The sequence below is a fragment of the Harmonia axyridis genome, chromosome 1 (genome assembly GCF_914767665.1).
Source record: "Harmonia axyridis chromosome 1, icHarAxyr1.1, whole genome shotgun sequence".
NCBI lineage: Eukaryota > Metazoa > Arthropoda > Insecta > Coleoptera > Coccinellidae > Harmonia > Harmonia axyridis.
Window position 1 is genome coordinate 65,331,008 of NC_059501.1, and position 14,208 is coordinate 65,345,215.

A 14,208-nucleotide genomic window follows, 5' to 3' on the forward strand; every position below is an offset into this window, starting at 1 on the left:
ACTAAATATAGTTCAATAAAGTTTTGTTTTTTGCATGAATGTAGAAAAATATGTTTTGCCATTGATAATGGATAGACTTCAACAACCAGTACTCAACTACAAACTGTTTATGAAACGTTTTTTAAATAAATCATCGTTATAAGTTGAACCATGATGAAGCAAACTCAAAAGTAGATACTTACTTGAAAAGTTTAACTCCTTTTATTTCAGCACTGACATAAGAGGGATTTGAAGAAAAAAACTCCATCACTGCAAATATATCTATTTTAGGCAAATTGTCACTTTGTCATTTCACGAAGCCTTCTTCCATTATGGTGACATAGTCATAGTCATAGTCATTTATTTTTCCATCAAAAATTTACATGGACTGTCAATTAAATATTAAATATAAGAAATAAAAAAAACAAAAATGCATACATATAAGTACATATACAAAACGAAACAACCATCACAAACTTTGCAGGTCAGCCACACCATCAAAAAACTCCCTCACACTATAAAACTCGCCCTGCATCAACAATCTCCTGGTAGAATATTTAAATTTGGCCGAATGAAACCCTCGAATGCTTAGTGGTAATGCGTTGTACAGATTGATGCCGTTAGACACGAAACACCTTTGCACTGCCGCGGTTCGAATTTTCGGCTGCCTTATGTTATCTTTTCTGCGGGTATTGTGTTCGTGAAAATCAGACTGCCGGGCATATTCCCTCCTATTATCATGGATGAAGCACAAACAGGCAAGAATGTAGCACGATGGTATAAAAACAAAACTCGAGTTAACCCTTATTGGCACAGAGATCAGCGAAGATATTTTGCACGGGTGGCACGACAAATAAAAGTTCATAATTACTTATGTTTTTGTATTTATTTAGGAAGAAATATGAATATATAATGAAAAATCAATGTAAATTTTTTTCCAAAAAAATCGTGGGACCCTATAGGAGGTGGTACATATAGTGTACCACTATGCCTGAAAGATAGAAATGAAAGTTACTTGTCGAATTATTTACGATGAGTAATTTTACCTTTGAGTGGAAATCCTGGAAGCATGTTTTCGTTTTGGACAAACACAAAGGAACTTTACAAATTGTACAGGTCCATTCAGTTCTCACTTGGTTAATTTTTGTGCTGCATACTGCGCATCTTCTTCTGGTGCCTCTTCCAGGTTGATGTGCTGAACTGTCAAGTCTGACTTCTATGGATACTTGCGGTTTATGCTTCTTAATTTCTAATGGACTGTTGTCTCGTTTTCTTTTTAATGAGACAATCTTCTCTGCTACTAATCCATCTATAACTCTTCTCCTAAAATCCTTATGTGTGATTTCTTCGCCGATCAAGCGATATAAAATATAAGAGTTCACGACGGCAACATCTACAAAATGGAAAAAAATACGATGCCACCACTTGCGGCTCTGACGATTGATTTCGAAGTAAGTTTTCAACTGGTCCAATTTATCAACAAATCCCATGCTCATATTATAGTCTTGGAGTACGCGAGGGCACTTCACGTCAATAGAGGTTCCATTCTTTTCTTTTCTCTTCACTATTGTATACAGATTAGGATCATGATAGTTGGAGAGGAGATGCACTGATCTCTTGTCTTTCCATTTGAAAATGGATAAGCCGCTATCACTAGTTTTCCAATCTGTTTCTCCTCTAGCTAACTGTTTATCATCTTTCATTTTCGGGATATTCTTTCTTGTATAATTTATGGTGCCACAAGTCCAAATTGCACTTTCTTTCAGGTAAAGAAGTAGCGGATATGAGCAAAAATAATTGTCTATGTATAATTTATGGTTTTTATTCTCTAGAGTCCTTTTGTTAAATTTTTAACGACCCTTTCTTCTAAATTTGTTTCTGCCACGTTTCCGACCTTCCCGGTATAAATTTGGAATCTATAGAGATAACCACTTTGATCCGCCAAACACCACACCTTATATCCCCTTTTTATTGTTTTTTTTGGAAGATACTGTTTTATTGAACTTCTACCTTTGAATCTGATCATAGATTCGTCTATTGCTATATTTTCATGGGGAAGAAGGCATTTTTCGAAATTTACAGAGAGCATACCTAGAAAGGGACGTACTTTGTACAATTTGTCGTAATTTGGCTGGTTCTTTTGTGGAAGGAGAGAATTATCATTTAGGTGCAAGTGAGTGAGCAACCATCCAAATCTATTGACCGACATAAACTGGCTTATATATGCATCATGCATATCTGGACTAGAACTCCAATAGTCTCTATAGCTAGGTAAGGGTTTGAGACCCATCAAAATGTTGACTCCAAGAAATATTTTCATTTCAGATACAGTGGTAGGTATGAAATTCTTAACTTCTTGCGTAGCATACAAATTTGTATGGAATACCAAGTATTGCAGTAAGTCGTCAGTAAAAATTAGATTGAAAAAAGCATATGGAGTTTTACTATGAACATTGCGGACTATGTCAGTAATTCCGCAGTTATGTTCAAAAGGTGGGGCTGGATTCACGGCCTGCGTAATTCCCCACTCTGGAAAAAGGATATTTGAATCGTTACCTATTCTATGTTCTTGTTTCTGAACTAAATTGATCAGAGGGATATCATCATCATAGTCCCACAAGTCATCACTGATGTCATCTTCGACGTCTTGAACCAAATTTTCGATACAAATTTCATTCCGCAAGGGATGTTCTGACTCGTCAGCTTCGTCCTCGTCAACAATAGATTCTGCATCAGATGGAATATTTTCTATTTCCTCCATAAGCTCAGCATGGGTTAGTCCTTTCAATGTGAATGGCAAATATTCCATTGTATCTGGAATAATAGTTCATGACCAACCCTAACCGGCGCAGTGGTACATATAAAGTACCACTACATTCTAGACAAAATATTGAGAAAATTTAAATATACTTACTTGATGAAAACTATTCTTGAAGTTTATAGGATAAACACACTCAACAAATAAATTCAAATGAAAAAAAGACGGTAGTTGTTCACAAAAAAATTGGTTTGCATATAAACGTGTACTATCCTGCAAATGCGTCGCAGAAACTAATGTTTGATAAAAGGGATGTTTACGTTTGCGCACAAGATATGCGTATTATGCATTTATGCACGCGATGCATTAGGTGGCACACTTTTAAAGCTTCCGCGCCGTATCAAATTTGCGATAAAATGAGTGGTATGTTATATGGACCACTGTGCTGCGCTTGTTCGGGAAAAGGTGGTACAATTTTTGTACTACTGTTCCAGTAAGGGTTAAAACTACACTGTACAACTACAAACGGCGCGAAAGCCTTGGCGCGGGTAAATAAATAAACGTAATTTATGGTGTAGCGATCACAGGCCAGTGCCGTGACGTCACAGACGTGTCGGAGACCAAAGCAATCCGCGCTAAAATACGTAAATTTAAATAATCTATTTCTCAGTCATTTATTGATGGATTTTCAACATTTTTTCACTGATTTATCAGTTTTGCTCTATATTTTAATTCTATCGTGTCAAATATAGTATTATCAACATCACTAAACTTGTCCATTATATGAATAAAATAAATGAAAGTATTTGAAGGCAATTGACCTAAGACATTAAATATCCTAGTTTTCCAGGCAACAGTATTATCTAGCTAAGCGAGATCTCATGACTGAGATTTCATTTGTTTGTGCCTGCATATCTTACGAATGATAATAAAAGTTCATTTGTTTTTAGGACGATAAGCTACGTGAACAGTGGATTGATGCTGTCGGAAAATATCTTCCTCCTTCATCTTTCATTTGTTCCGCTCATTTTCATAATAAGAGCATGGGCATGAGAAAGCTGCTCAAAAGCGCAGAACCATTATGCATGTGAGAATTTTTCACTAACTATTTTAATATCATTAAAAATTTTTAGCAATATTAATGGAAGTCAACATATCTTCAGCAGATTTTTAAATATTATTTTTTGAAATGACAACAGATTGCCTCAAATTCGATGCCCTTTGAAGAAATTCCAAAGCTCTTTCCCTGAGAAACAATTGAATAATTGTGAAAACTATTTTCCTACAATTCCCAAGTTGTTAACAAAAATTTATTTTCTTGATGGGACATTGGATTTTAGACAATCTTAACAATTAACCACAGTATTCATTGAATATTATTATTCTCAAACAACATTAATTTTTATTAGACTACTCAAAGACATTCTATTTCCGACAATTATCCATGATTACATAGTGCTGCAGATGGATAAAAGAATTGCAGTCCACCAAGTGAACAGATTTTCAAAAATCTCTATATAAAATATAATTTTTTTTCCATATGTTATAGTAATAGTCCCATTTTCCTGAGAAAGCAGCAATCACAGCAGCAACACCAGTTCAACTCAATACAAGTCAGTATATATTTGATTGATTCGGTCTTCACTTGATGGAAATTCATTTCAAATAAATAATAATACACTGTTGATTTCCACAACAATTGTCGTCATTTAACATCAATAAATTTTGTGGAAATCAACAGTGTATTATTATTTACAAGTCAGTATAATTTTGCCAATTTAGAATAATGTTTAGATTTATTATTTTGTGTTCTATTATTATGTTCTTTTGTACAAGAAATGCTCATTCTTGATATTAAGTAAGCATTAAGTGCATACTTTGTAATTTGGATTTGATGTTCCTTACAATCCACCACACTTTTAGGTGAGAAATGAGGTAACCTTCGCATAACTTCCAGAAGGCAATTTCTGTTCAATTCTCTTTCAAAAATGTCTGATATTTGTTTCTCTACTTCATACAAAAAATTTATTATCTTCTGTGAGGGAAATGTTAAGTACCCTCTACTGATAAATTTTATAAATTAATTGAATTTCTCATTTCCCTTTCCTATGATTGTATTTATGCAAATCGGACAATCTGTGGAGTTTTAGTCTTTCTTGCCACATATCCACAAAAATAAGCAAATGCTTCTTCCACTTCTTCAAATGCTTTTTCAAATTCGGAAAAATTTCCCTCAATTTCTAGATCAAAAGTGAACTTTTTTTTTCTTCCTTTCAGGTCTCCAATTTCAAGAAGAGATTTTTCATCATGTCCCCACCTTTTATGTTACTCCCCCTAGGTGGTTTTATGAGGGAATACAGGGACATTAGACGAAATATTTGGCCAACCTGTATTTATTCATTTATTTATTACAGACAAGGAATACAACAGGCTATTTAAATCCACTACTGCATTTACAAATTCGAGGTTTTATTACAATATATAACAATCAGAAGAAGAAAAACGATTCCATTGAACCCAACTCAAAAATGAAAGTTTGAAAGAAGTGGAAAAAAAACAAAACAATAAGATATAGTACAAAAAAAAAATTGAAGAAAATAAGATAAAATAAACATACATACTTAAATGCAACTATAGTAATGAAAAGTGATTTTTCAAGGATTTCTTTAATGCACTCGAATTAGCGGAAAATAAATTAAAGTGGTCATTTATGTTATTACACAATTGAGTCATTCTCTGAAGTGGCGAATTCTGGGCGCATCTGGTATTTCGAAACTTGATATGGAAGACATTAAAACGTCTCAGTCTCCTATCAGGTATATTAATATTGATTTGCCGTAAAAGGTAACTGTCATGAATCTCGAAGTTAATTATAATAGTTTGACGAAGAATGAAATATCATTAATCTTCCTTCGATCATCAAGACTGATCATATTGAAGAATTTAAGCCTGATATTGTAGTTTTCAGTATTACCAGGAACAAGGCGAAAAGTACATTTAAAACTCAAAAATCTGAGAAACCTTTTCTGAACACTTTCAATGCGATTTGTGTAAGTCAAATATTGAGGACACCAGACTGTTGAAGCGGAATTTAACTTGGAGAAAATGAAGGAGAAGTAAAGAGTCCTTAGAGTATTCAAATCACTAAATGGGCGGCATTGACGAATCAAGTACCCCAGCAGCCTACTAGAGGAATTCACAATGGCCTCTACCTGAGCATCAAAAATCAGTTTTGAATCGAAAATTACTCCAAGATCTCGAATTTGGCTTACTCTACATAGTTCTTCACCACCGAGGCAGTACGTGTAGTTGATAGGACACTTATTCCTTGTGAAAGTAATAACCTGACATTTAGGAATATTCAAGACCAGGGGATTTTCCAGACAAAAACTCGAAAACATATCGAGCTCACGCTGGAGCTGAACGCAGTCCTCTATGCTCCTCACCCTTATGAACAACTTCAAGTCGTCAGCAAAGAGCAAAAATCTACAACTCTCGAAGCATTTCGATATATTATTTATGTATATCAAAAAGAAGAGTGGTCCAAGATGGGAACCCTATCTCTTCGTTAGATAGGATTGAAACCATCGCAACACAATACCACACACTCCAACACCAGCAAGAGCGGACACGAGACGATCAATATTAATTTTATCAAATGCCTTACTGAAGTCAGTATATATGGCATCGACTTGAATGCGAAGGTCCAAGGAATCATGGAGGAACTCAGCAAAATCAATGAGATTGGTCTCAACCGACCTCCCCCTCTGAAACCCATGCTGTTCCTGGATTATTTGGTCACCAACCAAATAAGAAAGTGAAATGTGTATAAGTTGTTCGAAGACTTTTTCGAAAAAACATAATTTGCTTATCGGTCTATAATTCGTAACGTTAGTCCTGTCTCCAGTCTTAAATATAAGAATAATGCATGATTCCTTCCATCTGTCAGGAAACACACCACTTCGTAAAGACTGATTAAAAATCAAAGTAAGTGGATACTTCAACGAAGAAGCACAAAGAACGACGAAGTATGAGGGAATGTTATCGGGTCCAGCTCCTTTATTTTTATTTAGTTTATTCGGAGCCTGTTCAACCTCATATACAGAAAACTGAACACCACAAAAATTACGAGAACAATGTAGAGTCTCAGTTAATTTTGAGGATACCTGGGAGCTACAAGATGCTTCAACGTAGACACTCCTGAAATATTTCGCAAAAAGCTCACATGATTCATGACCTGTTTTAGAGATTTCAGCGTTGAAAGTCATGGAGCTTTTGGAGCTATTGACTCAGGATGGCTAGTGCAGCTGTCCTCATCATTCCAAAGAAAATCTGAAAGTTACAATTATTGCTGATAAGCATTTCAATAATAACCAAAATTTCCTCCAAATGGTCTTGGTTTAGCCTTGAAGTCATCAAGTATTGGAAGCCTAATTCAGATAAATATCTGCATAAATCTAGCGTGCAGGATATTGTGGCATTTGTGGATATTTTTATCCTGCATCCTTAATCTATATTTGAAACTAGTGCAAGCGGTGCATTCTTTTGCATTATCAGACATATCAAGACATATCAATTATCTTGAGCATGGGCGATCACTATCACTCATACGGTTCCTGAATTCAAGCTATTTGTTGCAGTAGACTAAAATTAGAATAACAAAATCAAGAACTATCCTGGACTATTGAAGTTATCAAATTTCAAAATCTTAACTTCTCAAATGTTCTAATAATTATGGGGTATTTACCAGAATCATGATCCCTTCTATATTCTACATGCATCCTTCAAGATCAGCTATTGCAACAGCCTGTTCTCCATATAACTTTGAAATGTAGGTATTCATGTTTTTCTTTAGGTGTTCAATCACTTAAAGTATTTATTAGATTTAATCTGTCTTTATAAAGTCAAGAATCTTAATATTCACGTTCAAGTTAAATTCTAACATATTTCAATATCAAAAGCAACCTATCAAACAAAATTTCTGAGTTAGCCTGCAATGGATCACATCATGTTTATACAGGATATCACCATGAAACTCAGCCTCAATATTATAATACAGGATATTTCAATTGCTTCAACTAGATACATTTAGGATAAACCTTTTTGGATTATACTGAAATAACAGCACAGAATTGGTGAAACGGCAGACAGTTTGATATTGAAATATTCTTCATGATAAATCTATTTTATCTAGACTAGAAGCTATAAAAACAATTTTAGTAACAAACAAATTTCAGCATATTAATATTGTGTCGCTGATTATGAAAATCCAATCTGAATTACAAATTTCTCACCTTACAATCCTGAATACTTCACTGCAGATGTACCAAATGGAGATGACTTTTCACTGTTTTCTCTTGAAATTCCTAGGAAATACAAATATTTGCAAGATGATCATTCCTTGCACTTTTCTTCGGACACGATGCACTTTAAATTATACAAAATATAATATAGAAGCAACTAGTTCATTAAAATTCACTTACCTTACATGAAAAATTTTTGAAAAACTTTAGTGCTATCGTATTTTTCCAGTCATTAGTGGATTTTATATTTTCTTTCGTCATTCTGTACATTTATCTTATAACGAGAAGTTAATGAAATACATTTTACGAACGTTTAATATAGACAGGAAACTGATTCTTGGATTTCATCTGTTGATTTGATACTTAATACATCAATCAAAATCAATGGAAGAGATCGAAATGACAAGTATGACATTGCGGCGCCGCCACGAAGTAAATCTAATATTTTCAATTTGGTCGAATGTCATTCCATTCAAAAATTGACGAGTGCATTCACCATGTTTTTAGACATCTTAGACACAACTAAGATGCATAGAATACCTGGTGTGTTTACTGATTCGATTTTTTTCAGACTTTTCGAGAGACCCACATTTTGCTTTGGTGGTCTGCTTCACCAGAGTGCTGTAAGGTGGCGCTCTTTAAAATTTTTCGAATTCCCGCATCTGCCTGGTGCCGTTTAAAAAGGAAATACTGATTTTAGACACTGTAAACATTCACAATAAATTACAATTCAGTTCATATCGAATTTTTACTCAAATGAATGGAATATAATGACAGACCATAGAATATAAAATATTATTGTTCTATACTCAAAGTTCACGACAAGAGCGTAGAAATAGGAGGATACTGGGGGTAATTACACGGTGTTCCTAAATTGGAGATACAAATGAAAATAACAGATTTCCGGATCATTTTAAGAAAAAAGTCCTATAACATGAGTTTTTTTTCTCGTATAACCTTCCCTTCACAAGATATTTAATATGAATTGGCCATAGATATTCTAGTTTAAAGTTTTCACCATGTGATATGCTAATTTTGAATGCAAATTTACAGGGTGATATATTTTCTGGAAAGATGCCTGCTTCCTTCCTCCAAAACTATATTTTGGTGAATGGCGTTAGTTTAGAAAAATGTAGTAAAAAAAACTATGGTCCAGTACTACACTTTTTGGTTTGTTATAGTTTTGTCGTATCTGCTATCTATTTCGAGAAAAAATCTCTTGGAAAATCCAAATTATTATAAAGATCCAGCTTAGTAAGCTCTAATGAATACATTAATTTTAAGTTTTGGTATTTATTTACCTAATCTGTAGCGAAGATGTAACTCTTATTTGAGAACACCCAGTATAAGGTAAGAACAACCGAATTAGTAACAACAAAAATTATTTCGAGTAATTTGGTTCGAACTTCATTATCAAACTTCTTTTTCTAACATTACAGATATGAATAAAAGTTATCGTCAATAATTCACTAAAATCACCAAAAAAAGGAAAAAAAAACTCATTTTCAAAATAAAGGCAATATTCACAATACAATACACCAACAATCTTCTAGAGAAAGGAAGTCTTCTAAAGAAAGAAAGTAAGAAATTTGAATCGAATCTACAATTGACAACAAAACGAATTTTATTCATAGAATAAAGTTCATATCATTCAATTATTTATGTGCGTCGCAAAAGGAATGGGGTTCCTGAACCGCAGAACAATATATAAATTTTGATTGTTCATGGATGTGTACAAACCATCGAACATCATCAACTTTTATAAATATTTTTATTATTCAATACTATCAGAAGTATAACTTGCTAAAAATTAATAAAAATAAATTAATAATAAAATAAAAGTAGATTTAGTGTGCAAATCAGGAGATCAGTAGACTAATGACCAAATCAGTAGATATACTGAAAAATCAGTAGATTTGGTAACACTGAATCTAACTTGTATAAGTCCCACGGGCGTAGCCAGGGGGAGGGTTTTGGGGGTTCAAACCCCCCCCGAAATGTTTAAGATGTCGAAATTTATTAATCTTTTTCTTCTTTTATTCTCATTTATTTCTATGAAAAAAATTCTTATTTCTGCCATTAGCCTTTCTTTTTTTAAAACCCCCCCCTAAACTGAAACCTGGCTACGCCCGTGATAAGTCCCCTTCTAGCGAACCTGTAGCTTAGGGGCGGAACCAGGCGATGTTTGAGGGGGGGTGTTGAGATTGTTATTTTATCTTATCATTGATCATTAATAATGCGAAGAAGTAATTAAAAATTTATTTCCCAAAAGCACATGTAGCACACTTTCATCTTACATGGACTCGTTCTAGTTAACCTATGTTCAGTATATTCTTCCATGTTCACATGACAATTGACAACTTAACCCAAGTTCACAAATAATTGTTTTCTTTATCTTTTATACTTTTAACACCTTGTCCTAATAATTATAAATTAATAACATGTTTTATAATTATTACTCTTAACAAAAAGAATTCCCTCATCAAAACATCAATAGTTAAAACAAGCATGTGGTTCTTAACCTGATTTGAAGAATCTTAAATCTAAAAAAAATCTCAAAGGACTTATCCTTAACAAACCAACTCATTCTTATGTTTCAAAAATTTTATTTTGTTTAAAGGTTTAGTGAATATGTCTGCAATCATATTTTCCGTACTCAAATAATCAATTTTAAACAGATTTTCTCTTATCTTTTCATGAATGAAGTGATATCTCACGTCTATGTGTATACTGCGTTTATTAAACTGACCATTCTTAATAATAGCTATGGCACTTTGATTATCAATGTTAAGAATTACTTTCAAATTATTACTTGTTAAGTGTTCAATCATTACTTTTATATACAAGAGCTCTTTAACACATTCCGCTGCGGCTATAAACTCAGCTTCAGTACTAGATAGAGCTACCACAGGTTGTTTTCTGGAACACCAGGTAACTGGTCCATTGCAATCGTACACCACATAGCCAGTTGTACTCTTTCGAGTAGTTTCGTCACCAGCAAAGTCTGAATCACTGTATGCTGCAATTTCTAACTGGGTAGTTTTTCTGTATACAATACCATCAGCTTTGGTATCTTTCAAATACCTCATAATTCGTTTTACATTATTTCTAGTCGGATTCTCCATTTTCCTACTACAAAAACTAACAGCATAAGCTATGTCTGGTCTAATTTTGCTTGATATGTATAGTAAACTGCCTACTGCAACTTTCCATATAGAGATAAGGAAAGTTAATTTTTTTTTGATTCTCGTCACTTAAACAATCATTTTGTATCATTGGGGTTTCTGCAGGTTTTGCATATTGCATTCCAAATTTCTCAATTATCTCTTCTATGTATTTTTCTTGATCAAGTTTGATAAATTCACTAGTTCTTGTCACTCTGATTCCTAAAAATGTGTCAACTTCTTCGAACTTTTTTATCTCCAACTTTTTCTCCAGTTTTTCCAATAATTCATTAATTTCAGCTTCATTTTTCCCAACTATTAATCCATCATCAACGTAGATTGCTAAAAACAAAGTTCCTTTTTCATTTTTGAACAAACATTGATCAACACTTATCGATGTTAAACCATACTCTTTCAGTAAACAAGTAAAATGTTCATTCCATTTACTTGGAGCTTGCTTAAGTCCGTATAATGACTTTCTAAGTATGCATACCTTATTTTTCATTCTATCATAACCCTGGGGTATTTTCATATATACTTCTTCATTTAGGGTTCCATACAAAAATGCCGTCTTTATATCAAACTTTTTTATTAGATAGTCAGACTGAACTGATATTGCAAATAGTGTTCTTAAAGAGTTTATATTAATAACTGGACTAAAAATTTCTTGGAAATCTACTCCTTTTTCTTGCTGACAGCCTCGGACTACCAGTCTGGCCTTATAAGTTCCATCATCCTTTTGTTTGAATATCCATTTATTACTTAGTACCTTATTATTCTTTGCTTCTTTTCTGTCTACTATATCCCATGTTTTATTTTTCTGCAACGAGTCCTTTTCATCTTCTATAGCCCGTGTCCATTAATCTTTTTCTTCACTGTTTAGTGCTTCTTCATAGGTAAGTAAAACATAGTCCTCCATGGTCTCTACAAACGCCTCTTCTCCTTCCACAATGTTCATCAATCCACTGGACTTCAGCAAAACCGTCACTTAGAAATTCCATATGTCGAAGGACGTAATATCCCTCAGCTTCTCAACGTTCCCAATCTCTTCACTGCTAACAGCACCTGCACCTTTCATGATTCTCCAACTAGTCCAATCCAATCTTCTTCACCGGTTCGTCTTTTTGGTTTTAACTGGGTTTTTATTTTTATGTTTCAACTGGGTTTTTATGTTCTCTTTTACCTGGGTTTTTATTTTTAAGTTTCAACTGGACCCATAACCTGTTGAGATTGTTATTTGATCTTATCCTTGATCATTAATAATGCGAAGAAGTAATTAAAAATTTATTTCCCAAAAGCACATGTAGCACACTTTCATTTTACATGGACTCGTTGTAGTTAACCTATGTTCAGTATATTCTTCCATGTTCACATGACAATTGACAACTTAACCCAAGTTCACAAATAATTGTTTTCTTTATCTTTTATACTTTTAACGGGGGGGGCATAGGAAGTCACAGCTCATATAGGTTAGCAAAATAGTGGAAATTTTTGTTGGTACCTATAGGGTTGCCATAAATGTTGGATCGCCGACCGGGACAAGTGACAGGAAAATAGGTTGAAGTACCATACATAAATTCAAAACTCATCTGATATGTATGAATTTAATAACTACACGAGGTCTCTAATATTATTTACTTTTTTCCTCAAGGTGTTTGAATTATAACACATTTTTATATCAAAAATAAAACTCATTTATTCAGACTTATTCATTAAATAAATCTATAAACAAAAAAAAACAATATAAACTCGAAACATGAATGAATTTAATAATTACACGGGGTCTCTAAGATTATTAACTTCGTTCCTCAAGGTAGTTGAATTATAACACTTTTTTATATCAAATAAAAGAGTCATTTATTCAGACATATTCATCAAAAGAATCTATAAACAAAGAAAACAAAATAAACTCGAAACAAAAACAACATTAATTCTCAACAATAAACAACATTAAGTCACAACAACAATCAACTTCCCTCTTTTTATTAGACTTAATCGTCGGTGCCACTTTTCTTCGCCCATTCGTATTTTTCAGAAGTTTTGGCCTTCTCAAGAAATTATTTTTCTTTTCTTATATAATTATAAAATTCTATGCATGTCATTTCATAATTATAAACACATTGAATGATGCTTTCCATTGTGCTTACACTTAATGCATTTCTTTCTTTTGTCCACTGTGCAGATATCATCGAAAACACCCGTTCCACATGAGCATTGTGTCCCGGAATTGCAAAAATATATTGGCACATTTTGATGAGATTTGCCTTTATTTCCTGCTCTTCTGTTTCATTGAAAAATGATATCCATTGATCATGCATGTTTTTCACTTTCCACTCATTGGACATTTTTTCATCAATGAAAGATTTCAAATACATAAATTCTTCATAAATGGAATCTTCATGGATAATACCCTTTTCATTTAAATACTCAACAGTTTCTGCAACTAGATTCCATTGAGGAATATCATCCAACACCATCCATGCAAATGAATCAAATTCTGACATGGGCTGAGTCCACTGTTCAAGATATCGGGCAGCCGTGGTAAAAAAATCACTAACTTCGCTGTCAAATTTGAGTAATTGCGTTTTATTAATCGTACCATCATTCTTCAGTTTATTATATACTTGTCTAGTTTGATTTCCCAAATATTTATTCAATAATCTTTCATTTAACTCTTTTTTCGTATCTTCTAAAACAATTTTTACTTCAATCACAGTGATCAATGATTTTTCAATCCTTTTGATTTGTTTTTCGATCAGAAAAAATAATAATGCATCTTTATTTCTAATAAAGGTATACATGACATATTATAATGATTGTAAAACCTCGAAAAGAAATAGTGTCAATCAGAAAAAAAACAAAAAGATATCATAAATGATATTCCATAAATTCCCTAACTGAATAAGGTTCAATTTCTAATAACAACTTAAAAACTTTTTTCTTATAGCTCCGTAGATTGGATTCAGTTCTAATGTAGGCTGGAAGCTTGTTGAAATACTTTATG

The 14,208-nt window shown here is 33.1% G+C and overlaps 2 protein-coding genes across 2 annotated transcripts; both read right to left on the bottom strand.

Moving 5' to 3' along the window:
- Positions 1-764: 764 nt before the first annotated feature.
- On the bottom strand, positions 765-1,804 carry LOC123670895 (piggyBac transposable element-derived protein 4-like). Its single transcript, XM_045604469.1, has 2 exons — positions 1,026-1,804; positions 765-970 (listed from the first exon to the last, which is right to left on the bottom strand). Exons 1-2 carry the CDS (start codon positions 1,680-1,682, stop codon positions 965-967), a joined length of 663 nt encoding a protein of 220 aa, XP_045460425.1. The 5' UTR covers positions 1,683-1,804; the 3' UTR covers positions 765-964.
- Positions 1,805-1,807: 3 nt separating this feature from the next.
- Positions 1,808-2,788, bottom strand: LOC123673713 (piggyBac transposable element-derived protein 4-like). The gene has a single exon (XM_045608351.1). The coding sequence runs from the start codon at positions 2,786-2,788 to the stop codon at positions 1,808-1,810; it is 981 nt and encodes a 326-aa protein (XP_045464307.1).
- Positions 2,789-14,208: the final 11,420 nt, after the last annotated feature.